This window comes from Cupressus sempervirens, chromosome 4 (assembly GCF_028749045.1).
Source record: "Cupressus sempervirens isolate cs-2001-9-10 chromosome 4, ASM2874904v1, whole genome shotgun sequence".
Taxonomy (NCBI): Eukaryota; Viridiplantae; Streptophyta; class Pinopsida; order Cupressales; family Cupressaceae; genus Cupressus; species Cupressus sempervirens.
In genome coordinates this window covers 634766685-634781631 of record NC_143121.1, presented here as the reverse complement: position 1 = coordinate 634781631, position 14947 = coordinate 634766685, and the positions used below count along the sequence as shown (strand labels likewise).

Sequence of the window (14947 nt, the reverse complement as noted above, 5' to 3'; positions counted from 1 at the left end):
TAAATTCAAAGTTTAGAAAATTGTCAATTTAATAATAATTTAGTAATTTATATTAATAAGATTTATTTTTTAAATCTTATTTTAAAAAATTAAGTACTATGCAATGAAAAGACAAATGAACTCCACGTCATCTTAGATATGTTAAATCGTGATTTAATTTTTTCTATTTTTTTATTAGAGCTTATAGAAAAATTATATGATAATTTTTTTTAAAAAAAATTAAATTAGAAGTTTTAAAATTATGGAAATTTGTCAATTTAATATTATATTATTTTATATTAATAAGATTATTTAATTAATAATATATTATATTAAGTATATTGTGTTATATAACAAACTAAAATAAATAGATAATATACTATTACAAAAAAAAATAACAATCTTAAATACACTAACTTAGAAGTATTTTCATACCAAATATAATATTAATTTTCTTCAGAATGATCAATCACAATTTTTTTCAAAAAAATTAAATTAATAGTTTTTTGAATTATTGATTTAATAAAAAAATAATTTATTAAATTTTATATTTAATATTTTTAATTTGGCAGCATGGATGCTCCTTAGTTTTGAATGTGTAGGCTCGTATTGGATACCTAGAACTTTTTGCGGATGATCTCCATCTAATTTATCTGTATTAATTTAAAATTATTTGAAGTTTATAATTAAACTTATATCTATTTTTATAATGTTTAAATTATATACTTAATTTTTTTATTGAATTTCTTAGAAAAATTATAAAAGAAGTTTGTTTAATCTTGTGCCAAATTTTATTAACATATATTTGTATTTAATTTGATCTTATTTAAGATAATTCGCACATAATATTTTTTAAATAATTTGATAAATACTTTTTCTTTTATTTTAGAAAATAAATTGATATTATATTTTCTGAATTTATAGTTAATTTACTCATTTAAGATCATTAAAAAACTCTAATAGTATTTCATCTATTCATTATTAAATTTTATCATAGACTTTCACATACTTTATATTTATATTTTTAATAATTCTATTCATTAATATAAATAAAACTAAATTTTAAAAATATATATATATATTAATATAAATTACTATATTATTATTAAATTGACAATTTTCTAAACTTTGAATTTTAAAAAAAAAATTTAAACATAAACCATAAATATTAATCTCATATAATTTTTTTATATAAGAAATGGAAAAAATTAAACCTGATGCTCTCACCTTCATTCACATTTCAGGGACGGATAATGTAAGGACTAACTTCATTTGTTTTCAATATTATAGGACAATACTATCTGTGCAAATATTAACTGACGGAAGTAAGGGAAGTAACGGCACCAGTGCAAATAATCAGCTATTTAGCTAGTGTTGTCGTTGTAGCCCATCAACGACTTTATATTCCTTTCCTTTCTTCATTCCTTACTCATTAGCAGCAATGGATACCCCGCTTAAGTTAGGAGCTCCTGGTGGACTTATGGCTTTTGACGCACCAATTACTTTAGATAGGATCAGGCAGTTTGTCATTATTAGAAATAAGATCATCTGGAGAGTGGTGATGCAGAGCTTGGGCAACCAATATGTCTTATTGATGCAGGAGCATCTTGCATGGAAAAATTATTGATTAAAAAAAAAAATTGAAAAAAAAAACTAGAGGAGAGAGAAAGTGACGAAAATTAGAGGAGAAATAATTTTAAAAAATAAAAAGAGGAAAAAAGGAGAAAAGAAAGGAGAAAAGGGGATTTTTATTTTCGAGATGCATAGGTGGCATAATAGAAAAAATAAAAAATAAAAATGGTTGTCATTCCATTTATCGAAGTGTGTGAGTAGAATTCTAAAAAGTTATGAATATTGTAAAAAGTTGTGGATATTGTAGAAGGTTATGGAAGTTGTAAAAGGTTGTGGATATTGTGTAGGTGGAATTCTAGAAGGTTGTGGATAAGTCATGCATTGGGTGGTAAGTGCTTATTTAAGCAAGGCATATGAGCATTTCTAATCAAGCTTGAGAAGTGGAAGCTTGAGAAGCTCGAAAAGGAGAAGCTCGGAAAGTAGAAGCTTTGGAAGGAAAGCTTGGAAAGGTGAAAGTTGTGGAAGGTGAAGCTTGGAAAGCTTGTAAGGCTTCAAGGTGTGAAAGAGGAGGAAGTGAAGAGTGAGTTTTCCTGAGTTTGTGGACAGAGCGCCGAATGTGAGGCAATTTATAAAAAGATTGTGATGGAGTTGTGAGTGTGGGCAGAGCGCCGAACGTGAGGCAGTTTACACTTGGATTTTGGATAGAGTTTGTGAGAAGAGCTAGTGACTGCGGTTTAGAAACAAGGAGGTTGCTTGGTGGCTTGCAAGCACAAGTTGAGATCTCGGAAGTTTCCACTAGAGTGTGATCTGAATTTGGACTAGAGTGTTGCATTCTTGGTTAAGAGTTGGTAAGGGTGGTGTGGCCCTTTATCAAGTGGTATCAGAGCAGTACTTCATCAAGTGGTATCAAAGTGTACCTTCATCAGTGGTATCAAAGCAGTACTTCATCAAGTGGTATCAGAGTGTACCTTCATCACTTATGTGCTAATGGTTTCGCTCTTATGTTGACATCATAGCCATGTTTATTGCAGTCTCTCTGCATATTTATGATGATAGAAACCTGGTGGCAGACTGCGGCGAACTTTTCTTGAAAGAACTCTTAGGGAACATGGATAGAATCCTAACCAATATCTGCCAAGACTTGACTACCCCCTTAGCTAATAATTATGGTATGCTGTGTGTCTGTGGAGCCCCGGTCCGAACCTACCCTATTATCTTTTCTGAAGATCTTATTGGCTTCTAGACGAATCGGGAAACTTATATTTTATTTTGTGGTGTCTTAACCTCTTTTGAAAATGACTGGCTTGAGGTGTATCTGGCAAGGGAGGATATCTTGGAGGATAGGTCTGTGCAGGCGGCGATCACTGACCTCAAATAGGCTCTCAGGGAGCTTGAAACATAACTTTCTGGGTGCTTTTGTGTTTTTTTAAGTTGGTCTTTGTTTATATTTAGTCGTAATACTTTACTAAGACATCTTACATATTTAGAAATATGTTGACTCCTCGAAACAACTCTACTATTTTCTGAGTAATGCATAGATACATATCAACTAAGGACTACAATTTTTTTAAGTTCATATCTTTATGGTTTCCAAAATGTGTTTAATTATGGTTTTCCTAATTCACCTATCTTCTATTAATTGATATTTTCTATGGATAATGAAACTGTTCTTAAATTATGCAATGATAATCCTTTATATTTCAAAATACTGATAATATTAAGAAATGATAACCGGGGAAAGCTCCAAAAGACCCCCAAGATTTTAAAGGCGAATTGTTCAAGCTCCCCTGCCAGAGGCTTCAATTTGGTAATGGAGGTTGGAACTCTTAATGAGCTTCCTCTATTGTCTAAAGCAGGCCTCGCTATTCCGGGAACAATTGGCCTTTTTTCTTTTTATGACATCTGCCATACATTTGTTTGGCCTCATATGGTTAACACGGTATGGGCATTTCTTAATGCCCAAAGCCATGAGGCCTTCCATAGTAAAGTAAATTGTTTAATCATACTGAGTTTAATGGTTTGTATCGAGTAATCCGTTTTTATGAATTTTAACATAGACTAGTACGAAATTGGCTTGTGATGGCTACATATGGAGGTTGTTTTATCCTTCATTCTACTGGAGACATTTTACAACACTTATTCGATATGGCTTGTCTTCTAAGGCAGTAAGAGTTCAAGTATTCCTTTGTTACTCATAGACTTTGTGGAGTGTAGTGGGGGTTTATGTTTGTGTACGCAAGAGCCCTATGTTTGGAATTTGTGCCCAGGGGAATTCACCAACAAAGGATCCTAGCCCCTCTTCATTTGCCTTATCTAACAAGGGTACTTCTTCAAAGATATTACGCAAGCAAGTTTCCTCAGCCTAAAAGGGCAGTTGTAGTCCCCAATTGGGTACACTAGCAATTAAAGGAATGATTATCTTGCCAAATCATATTAAAATATAATGTGTTTTGTTGCATTAGGACTATCCTCTTCTTTTTTGTAAAAGAGGGTATGCCCTCCTAAGGATCCAATTTTGGGCACATGTAACTCTTGATCAAAACTTTGGCCTCGGGCTACACTCCGGATTTTCTTCCCCGTTCTTTTTCCCAGTGCCCATACTTTGAACGGGGTTTAAAAACAATGTAAATATATTTAAAATTAATAAAAACGAGCATTTGCCTTTTCTCTTCATCTACTGTTGTTGTATTGTCTCCCAATTCATGTATTACCTTCTAAAGGATGAATATTTTTTCCTTAATACTCCTTAAACTAAAATTGAATGCAAGTTTGGCAATAATGTCATTAATAAATGGTAGTCTTACAATCCTATAACATACTAGAATACAGCAGAATCAAGGACTAAATGTGCAAAAACAATAGATTGTATTTCCTGACATATTGAAGTGGAACCCATCAATCATTAGCTCAAAAAGTTGTCATTAAACAAGCATCCATGTCACACATCCTTTGACGTTAGTGTCATAAAGCATTGATTACATTCTAAACAAAAGGGGAGAAAGGGAAATAATAAGCGAGCACAAAAAACAGAAAAAGATGTCACATACTATAGTACAAGAAGAAAGCACAACAAAAGAAAATAATGTCACATATTATCATAACCAAGCTAGATAATACGTCTGAAAAAGAATTCCAATCTTGGCAAAAGAAAGGAAGCATATCAATATCTTTAGTGTTTTCACATTCAGATCCTTTATACGACACATTGTCCAACATAGTATATAAAGTCCACCAGTAACAATCTTCTCCAAGGTACACTTCCAAGTGTAGGTATATACATAAGTTCCACATAGTATGGTTGTGAAGTGCACCCATCCAAATACTTTCTCAAAGATCTATGACAAACTTTCACATGACTACTAACATCAAGTGTATGTTACCCTTCTATCATGTGTGAAGACTTTGCAAGCAGGGATCAAAATCAAATATTGGAGGGGCCAGTTGTCTCATCATCCTGCATCATGACCCATAAGTAACTGTTGTTAAACAAAGAGAAGGATATGGTTGACATTACTACCTTGAGTTAATAAAAGCCAATAATGGTTGAAATTAGATTTCACCAATAGCATCCAAGATAAATCTACATAGATGATTGAGAATAGGCCTTACCTTGACTCTCTCTTTGTCCAGTGCTGAATCTATCATTGTACCTAGGCACCTCGTTTCCTTGCTGTGTAGCGGAATCATTAAATTGCTGCCTTTCAGGAGGCCCTGAACAAGAACATAACTTATGGTCAAATCCAAACATAATATTTTTTATCCATTTGAGTGATACTGGTTTGGCCCTTACCTTGATTCACTCTCGGTCCAGCACTAAATCTATCATTTCTTGGTGGCACTGGAGAATTGTTAAATCGTTGCTGAAACCTTTCAGGAGGCCCTGAATGAGAAAATATATGTTACATCCAAATGTCACTAGAAAATCTTGCTAAAAATTATTTGCATGTCTTACCTTGATTCTCTCTTCGTCGAGCACGAGCTCTATCATTGTTCCTAGGTCTGTCATTTCCTTTATACATGGCGGCATCAATCAATCGTTGCCTTTCAGGAGATCTTTGAACTATTTGTCCATCGATAAACAATTCTCCTGAATACAAATAAAACTTAATGTTACATCCAGATGTCATATCAGAGAGACATCTTGTCTGTGCGTATATAATATCATAGTCTCTTGTATCCTGATTCTTAGGAGGGAAAAAAAGAAGCTAATGAGCACAAAACAACCTCCGTAATCCTTATGGGTAGCATCAACATATGAATCTGGCAATACAAAACGAACTCCAGGCAACCCTGCAAAAGACAGCAAATATTTCTCATGTTAAGGATGTAAGCAAGTTGGAGAGTAATATCTATGTGTTGCACTAGAAGGGAACTTTTCTCTTTAAAAGTCTTAAAATCATGTATACTTTAGCTTTTTATGCGACCCAAGTTGCAGTTGTACATTTTGCAAGAAGCCTGTCAGACATGTGACCTTTAAATAAAATGTGCTTTGGGAAAAGGCAGGAAGCATATGACTTCTATATTTTATCATTACTAATATTCTTGTTTATTGAAATATTCTAGGATTTCCAGTACAATCATTGCTTTGCATTTCCACAAACAAAATCTTTTGCCACAAGAAAATTATTCTGTTTGTTTAAATATATAAAACTGGAATTTACTTAAGGTTAACCAACCAACCACAATGTACAGACATTTCATAAGAAAATAGGTATCTCAAGACTTGAACTCAGCATTTTATTTTATTTTAACAATTGTGACCAAGTATAACTACTATAGTCTATAACAAAGATAATGATAAGATCACGTCTTTCTGCTGTCTCCAAATCGTAATTTATACTAAAAATAAATCTCGTATCACAAGTTATCCTCAACCACAGTAGCTAAATATTAATAATAAATTAGAACGGTCAATCCAAAAATGCAGGAAGCTGTCATGCAAAGTTTGTTTTAATACTTTCAATGTTGAAGTATAAAATGATGTGCAGAAAAAGGGACTAAAACTGAGAAATCTATTACTGAAGTGCACTGTGCTGTGCCTGAAAAAATCACTAAATTTTGCAGCCAAGATTTCTGGTTTTAACAAGAACTCTGCTTAAATGTTGTGAGCAGATATTGCTTTCTAAAACAGAGGAGCAACTCGGACTAGGGAACACTGGTATAAAATAACTGGTTAACAGTGGTTTTGACCTTTTAAAAAGCATCAAATTTGTTTTAGGGTGATACAAATTTTGATGATTGTCTTACATACTGTTGCCCCAATTTTCATTCTCTAACCAATTTGCAAAGTGGAAATTTTGTGTTCTAGTAAGGTCCTAGGTTTGTTCAAGTCTAAGTCCAAGTCACCGTAGGTGGAAAGAGTCTTCATCGGATTTTTCATCTTCCCCTTCCCCACATTTCATAGCTGGGTGGTTTTCCTTTTGCCTTGTGAGTTTTTGCAGGTAGTTTAGTACCTAATCCGATGGAGATTCACAAAACATGCAAAGATCATTTACAAGAGTTACATCTGCTTGGTATTCATCGTTTTTTTTCATAAGAACAGAAGTTTGTGGAAATCCGGACTTCATCTTCTCCTCAGCAGGTTTTCAATCCATGAAGGCGATTTTCCACGGAAAGCAGCAAATGATGCATACGGGCCGAAATAAGAAGATAACAAGGTACCCTATGACAAATTAATGTTCCTCTTACAATTATCTACTTCAGGAAACATTCAGGATTCGTCACAATTCTCAGAATCATTCTGGGCAGAAAACTAGAAACTGACTTCTCCTCGGCAGGTTTTCAACCCATGAAGTCAGTTTCCCGAAAAAGCTAATTCTGAAGGAAAAGAAGCAAAGGTGGGCCCCTAATGACTTTTCGCACTGTTTTTGGACATCTCCGAACCCAAAGGAAACAGTGATCAAAAGATAAAGTTAAAAGGCAAGCTTGGGTGGAGAAATGAAAATTGTCTTCTCCTCGGCGAGTTTTCAACCCATGAGGACAACTTTCCGGATTTTAAAGAAAATCAAGTTGGTGAGTGGATTAAACCCATATTTCGTGTGCTAAACCTTTCAAGATGATAATGGAAATAGTTTAACCATTGCAGGAAAGATCTACTAAGCAGAATTCACTTAGCAGATATTTTGTTACAGAGTACTCTATTTATAACTTTCTGAAACTTAGTGGAAAACGGGAAAGTAAATGTAAGAGATAGAAAGTTACTATTGGACCAACAGAACAGTGAAAGGACACCTTAATATCCATTAAAACTATGCATTATTGTTCCAACGGATCTCTCCTTCAATTCATTTGTGTGGCGTGAATTCTGAAGATCAACGGGTGAATTGAAGTCCCTATATAGATGGAAATGCAAATAGTTACAAAACTACCACTCTGTCTTGAACTGTTATTCTGTTAAAATTGCATTACTTTTTCAAAAAGCCAGTAAACGCACATTTGTTATTCCTTTCATTTTCTGGGTTCAAAGTTCATTTTCAAACAAAATGGCAACTAGATTTGCGGGTTTCGATGGATTGAATAGGATCAAGTCTTCACTACAAAATTTCACAGACACTTCTCTCCGTTTCTATGACATGCAAGATTTCCAAAAGAGGGTGAGATCAAAGCCTATTCATCTCATTACTGAGAAGCTTCGAGGATGCAGGCTAGTTGAAGTAGCGGGTTTTCCAATTGTTGTCCAAGCTCCGGAGTTGATATATGAATGTATAAATCATTACAACTCGGACACTAGACAGATTGTATTGCCGGATGACACAGTATTGATCTCCATTGATAAACAAATTGTGGTAAATTGTCTTCGAGTCCCGGAGCGGGAAGAGTTTTCAGATTTGACAATTGGTGGAGCCATCTCTGAGTTTTTCGTGAAGAAAATGCTCTAGAGAAAGGAGATTATGCAATCATGGTTTCAAAAACCACGAGCGCCAAGAGTAAGGTTCCTAAGACTCTTTTTGGTACTAATCTCAAGCCCGAGATTGTTGACATCCTGGTTCTCTTGCACAAATTGAAAGGTGAAGTAGAAGCTTTAAACTTCGTTGAGCAATATTTCTTTTCGGTACATGTTATTTGCTCTAACATCCAATATATTGATTGGGCTCACGAGGTAAGCGAGATTCTGTCCAATGCTCTCCGTGCCACAGAATTCTACAACACCTTCTATATGTCCTCTTTTCTGATTTTCATGTTAGCTTCTCTACAGTTATGGCCAGGCCTCCCAAGGGTAGAGAATTTCCCTAATGATGTGAAGTCTTATGAGTTCTATCCATGTTTGCAATTCGAAAATAGTTATGCAGAATATATGAGTCAATGATGCGTTTACCATGAGAATTTGCAGGGAGCTCCAAGGATGCCCAGAGAGGAGATTTAGCCCTAAAGCTATAGTGGCCATTAGTCAGTTCGGAAGTTATTTTATCTAGTTCTCATCATTTTCATATTTGCGTCTTGCAGCTTTTGATGGATTCCCCTTGAAGCTGCCCAGTTATCCAAGCGATATGATTGTGTTGATTGAGATCGTGAGACAGACCATTCAAGTGAACGTGTTGAGCGGGAGTCTAAAGAAGAAAGGTTACGAGTTCCCTATGAAGGTGGGAGCTTTCAATTGTGAGTCCCGTTCTGATGCAAAGAACATGTTGAAGGTATTCGAGATGAAATATAAATTGGAGATGTATGAATTTTTGAGGCCTATGTTTGATCCAAATGGATATGTAAGAGAGGTGTTGCAGATTGGAAGTGTTATCAAACATATCACTACTATTGAAGACTACTAGACTGATTGCAAGGATGAATTCGAGAGACGTGATCATGCCTTCGCCAGACTCATAGTAGATCAAGTGAAAATGTATAAGATTGATATCAATGTAGAGGGAGTAGAAGATGATGGGCAAAATATGTATAGCAATACATATTTAACAAAGCTAAAAAATATTCCCATCAGCTCAAAGCATGATGTAGATGTCATGATCTAGATACTAGGGATGATCTAGATGTCATGATGGCCCGAATTATTAAAAGAACTGGGAAGTGGGTTGAGTGGACTACAGTAAGGAGAAGTCGAAGTAAAAGCACCCCCACTCAAGCTTCTCCAACAGCTGCCCCTACTTCTCCCTCACAAGGTGGCACATCAGGTGTAACTCTAGCCAGGGACATCAAGTGTAACTCTAGCCATAACTCAAGGACCAGCTCAACCAATAGGTGGAGGTGACCAACCTCCAGATAAAAATATCCCTTTCACTAAGACTTGTCAGGACAGCTCCTCCCCAATAATTGGTTCCCAACCAAAAGCTAAGAAGAAGGTGGACGAACCGAAAGATAGTGCTGCTACTCCAGTTCCCTCACTTCCAACTAGTCCAATTTCATCTAGAAGCCCTGCACTTCTTCTCTCAAGCAGTTCTCATGTGCAAGTAGTGGACTTAGGGGATGGAGGAAGTAGTGATAGTGAGTCCACTGAATCGGATGAAGCAGCTAAGAAGACTGCAAAAGCAAAGAAAGGCCAAGAGTCCTCAAAGCTTGTTTCACAAGCTCAAAAGAATCCCTTCTCTTCGACCGCGAAGGCAATCACTCTGGTCAAAAGGAAGATGTTTAACATTGAGTCTCTTGGGACGGCCTCAAAGCAGATAGTCACAGATTCATGGTTGGAAGATACTCTGGATAGGAAGAGAAAGAGGAAAGATGAAGGCGCTCCCAACAAGGATACCTTATACCTTGCTGTCTATTCTAGCTCCACATTGACTAAGGTTAAGAAACAAATGACCTTGTCTATCCTTGGGCAAGACCCTGAAACAGGGCATTTAACAATGGAAATAGCCAAACCTACTAAAGAAGGAAGGATTGAGGATATGACTACGAATGATTTCACCATGCATTCAGTAGATCTCGCAAAAGCCAAACATGATACCAAAGTCGGCTTGTGGAAGTCCACAAACAAGGTGATCGAAGGACAACTGGAAAGTCTTAAGTTGTCAAAGGTCCAGATGAAAGCGGAAATACAAGAATTGAATAATTTCATAAGGCAATTAGTCACCCTTTTGGCAAGCATTTCTGGGATGCCCATTACTAGGGATCCGACAACCATAGACGTCCAGGCACTTATCTCCCAGCTCCAAGAAGATAAGCATTTTGGGCGAATCGACAGAGAGTGGAGTGAGAATGTCAAGGCATAAGGACTAACCATTATAGAGCAGATTAGTAATGCCATATTAAGATTGGAAACAGAAAAGGATAACATATCATCAAATAGAGCCACCTTGGTTGTAGAAAAAGTCAAAAGTGATGATTGTGTTTCTTTGTTGAAGATGATCATCCATATGAAGGTGAAAGATGTCATTGAAGCAAAGATTTTGCCCAAAGAAGATGAGCCCCTAGTTGAGTGGTTTCAGAGTATGCAGTTCAAATCCGAAATGATCATGGCAGCAGGACTTAAAGAAACTGAGGTCAAAGAAAAAAAGGAACAGGATAGAGATTATGAACTACTAAGAGGCTTGCATACAGACTCGCAGTTTAGTGGGCAAGGGAAGGCAATAATTGGAGAAACTGTCATGTAGACCAACTTCTCCAAATTCATAGATGATCTGACAGGAATAACTTCCAGTCGCCAGGACAGAATTTTCGAGCTTCAAAGGCTTGGTGGATGTGTGCACGTGGCCATGGAAGAATTGCAAGACCAGTTGAGCACCGTTAAGGATCTAGCCCGAGAGCATTCTAAATGGCTCTTAAGATACACCAATGTGCACATCCATAAACATGAAGAGCTAATTCCAATCATTTTTGCCGCCAAAGAATATAGGGCAAAGGCAGAAAAGGGAAAGAAGGCGAAGTGATTCATATTCCGCCCTTTCAATTTTTGTTATGTAATCATTATAATAGACGAACTGGCTCCTTGCCATTTGTCATTTTTAAGAAGATGAACCAATTGAACTTCCATTGTAATGGTCATCTCGGAATCCTATATGTATGATAATGAAAGATTAATAAAAGGTTAGCTAATTTTTTGTGTTAAGTACTTGATGTTGCAAAGTCAATTGAATGGTATTTTGTATCAATTATTTTCTGTTCCAATTTGTTAAGATGTTAATGGTTTTATCTTCTCTTTGTCTGAATTAAAAAGGAAAGAACAGAGCTTCATTCCCCTGTTTCCAGGCAGCAAACTGATCATGATAAGTATGGTCGTTATGAGTTTGAAAGGGATCTCTTAGGCGTTTTTCTGTGATTTAGTTTTCCTTTCTCTGCATTTAGTTTATGATAAATTTAGCTTAGTAGCAGCTAGCATGCATATTAGAACCATTTGGTATTGTGAGTTCATAGGATGTGTGAAACTCATAAACTTAGTTAATCCTCTCTAAATCATTTCTCACCTGGGTTGAATCTTGTATATATTTAACTTGGTTAACTTCTCCTGTTATTGGGTTAAGAACATTCCCAGTTAAACTTAGGATAAACAAAATTCATTGCAAATCTGCAATACAGAGCTGCACCTAACAATTCAGAGGGAAGTTAGCCGTCCTAGAAGCAACTTTCCAAACTGTTGTAATCAGAATTTGTTCAACAAATTAGGGCACTTGTGAGTCAGAACTGGAAAGAAGAAAGCTGTTTACCAACACATACTTCACCACAATCACTGCTTGACGAACACTACTAATGAAAAAACACAATTTTATAGAGGATGACAATAACTTTCATGATAGTTTACATACTTTGGCAATATCATGTTCAACCAAGACCAAAATGAAAGGGCACTATCCTAATTCAAAATGATTTTATAAAATAATTTTGTTTCAACACTTGCTGATAAAATTACTTCAATATTTTCAGCTACAAACTTTTTGAGACAATATCCATGACCTTTGATGAGATGATTAACAGTATCATTTCCTAAGTAGAAACTATGAAAACTGTGTACAATGGATATTAGTTATTACCATCCAAAGGGTTGTGATGCAGTGATTAAAATTTAGAAATTTCTTCCAGAGAGAGAGAGAGAGACCCTAATCCAAATCACAACACTACAGTAAGGCAACCTATAACTTGTTAAAAATTACATCCAGAGAGAGAGAGACTAGTTGAAATCACAACACTACAATAAGGCAACCCATAACCCAAGCGAGATAAGTGACTGTCATAACACAGCCTGTTCCTTCCAGCACTGGTAAAGACCTGGTAGCATTTACTAATAAACCTAAATGAACAATGGATTTGACCTACAAGGGTAATTTGTGAAGTAGTTTCTTGAATCCAATTCTCGTATAGATTAGATGTAATGTCAATTTTTTGGGATTGCCCTAATTTTTGCCCTGGAATCATAAATTCCATTAAAATAAGAAATATAAGATGGTTAGAGATATAACTTTACCACTTCAAATGCCTTTTAACAAGGTAAACCCTGATTTAGGTCCTTCAATTACCAAATTAGGAAAAAGAATATGTAAACTGAATATATTGTCAGTGTAATATAATCTGCCTATATGGTTATGGATTCTCACAATAATTCTTCCATATGGACTACCCTTCACAAATAGTGCCTTTGTGTGATATAGCTCAAGTAGCATGGCCCATTCCACCGTAGACTTTATTCCCTTGCCTTTGTACGAAGTAGCTCATGCCCATTCCATAGCAGTACTCTTGCCTTTGTATGATGTAGCATGGCCCATTCCACCACAGGACATATCCCTTGCCTTTGTATGAAGTAGCATGGTCCATTCCACTGCAGGACTTTCCTCTTGGAAGGTATTAGTACTACTTTTCATTGTTGTCCTTGAGAATGATATATTATTCTCCCAATTGACTTCCCTTTTTTAATTTCTTCTTAAAATGGAACCTTCTCCTCCTTGATATTTCCTTTGAGTGTGGGGAGTTGCACCCTTCTAAATTGTTAATGCCCTTATGAAAGGGTCAAACACTTTGGTTACAAAAACTACATCTGTTTGACAACAACTAATGCCTCTTCACTCCATATTTACTTTTCACGTATCTCTCACTAATCAAATCTGTATTTACTACTTTTCAAATCAGAACATATCCCAGTTAAGATCTGCATATCCTCTTCTTGTTTCCTTCTTCCTTCTCAAGGCTGATTTCAGATCCCTCCTTATACTTCTGCTCTGAATCTGTGCTAGATACCCTTTACTTCTTTTTCCACAATCCATTTGATCCTTCTTCTCCTTTATATCTACCCATGTGAGGGATGATAAATTTTGAAGTCAGAATGCTTTGAATCAACATACAGAAAAAAAACACAATAACAAAGGACCCAATATTATCCTGTAAAAACCCAGCCCACAAAATATAGACCCTTAATTGTATGTAAAACAATTACAAAGATCTCATGCTTCCGATTGATACACTTAACAATCAATCCATCAGTCTTATGCAGAGTTTTTTAACACTTAGCTGTGCATATACAGAATATATAATATTCTTTAAGTATCTCACAAATACTATATTCTATGAGAATGACTTGTTCACATAAATCTATTGTTAATCAAACAAATACATAAATAATGCTAAAACATGCCCTACACTTACTACAGAAGGTAAAGCTTATGCTTCAGTCACAGAAGTATCACACACTTCATACACAGAGAGCTGAAGGGTACATAGACCATTCTCTGAATAATAAATCAACACACAATCATAGACTTTCACTGTTCTTGCAACAGAAACTTCAACGGAGATGAATTGTCAATTCCCATAGAATACGAAGGACACACATGTTACATCATGCTTGGGAACATACAATCCTCAGAATGATCATAGTCTTAACAAATTACAATAGTAAGCATAAATAAAAAGGACTGTAGCTGGCCCAAAAATCATTTAGTCAATAAAATATAGAATCAAATACTGGAAACAGCTTCTTGCCCCATCCCAGAAATATCACACAGCTATCTCTTCAGTGTCACTGCACACACTAAACCACACCGCCCAGAAGGGTAGTAACATTAAGAAGCCAAAGAGGTGTGGCTTCATGAGTCACTAACACCCAACGCAGTTACCCTTTATGTTTTTTGGTATGAGAACAGACACGCGGTCTCCAGCTATGTTCAAACACTTAATATGAAGCAACAAGGGCAGGTAACTGCTGCCAGCAAGCATGATAAGCTCCATGAAACATACAACCTGATGGCAATACATGAAGACAGTAATGGTAAGAATGTAGCAGTTTCACCACTAGCACTCCATATACAAGGATGACAGAGAGGATAAGCTGAGGAAATAAAATGAACTGTTGAACATAAACAGCTATTTCTGAAAGGACTCAAGATGGTAACAACTATCCACAGCAGCAGAGAGAGAAAAAAACTTGCATTATGATAAGAAAAATACAAATCGCTCAAACCATAGCAAATGATGGAAACTCTCCTAATAACCAAACTAAGAGAACTTGAGACACAAGGAATCATCGGCT

General features: G+C 35.7%; 1 protein-coding gene across 1 annotated transcript in view; it reads right to left on the bottom strand.

The window, feature by feature from the left end:
• Positions 1-4575: 4575 nt before the first annotated feature.
• The window catches only part of LOC149562841 (multiple organellar RNA editing factor 2, chloroplastic-like), a 30900-nt gene continuing 20528 nt past the window's right edge, over positions 4576-14947 (bottom strand). Inside the window, exons 3-7 of the mRNA XM_089826294.1 lie at positions 5776-5841; positions 5504-5638; positions 5342-5431; positions 5161-5262; positions 4576-5005 (exon numbers count right to left, since the gene is read on the bottom strand). Coding sequence (XP_089682420.1) covers positions 5001-5005; positions 5161-5262; positions 5342-5431; positions 5504-5638; positions 5776-5841 — 398 coding nt within the window. The 3' untranslated portion in view covers positions 4576-5000. The remainder of the gene's footprint in view (positions 5006-5160; positions 5263-5341; positions 5432-5503; positions 5639-5775; positions 5842-14947) is intronic.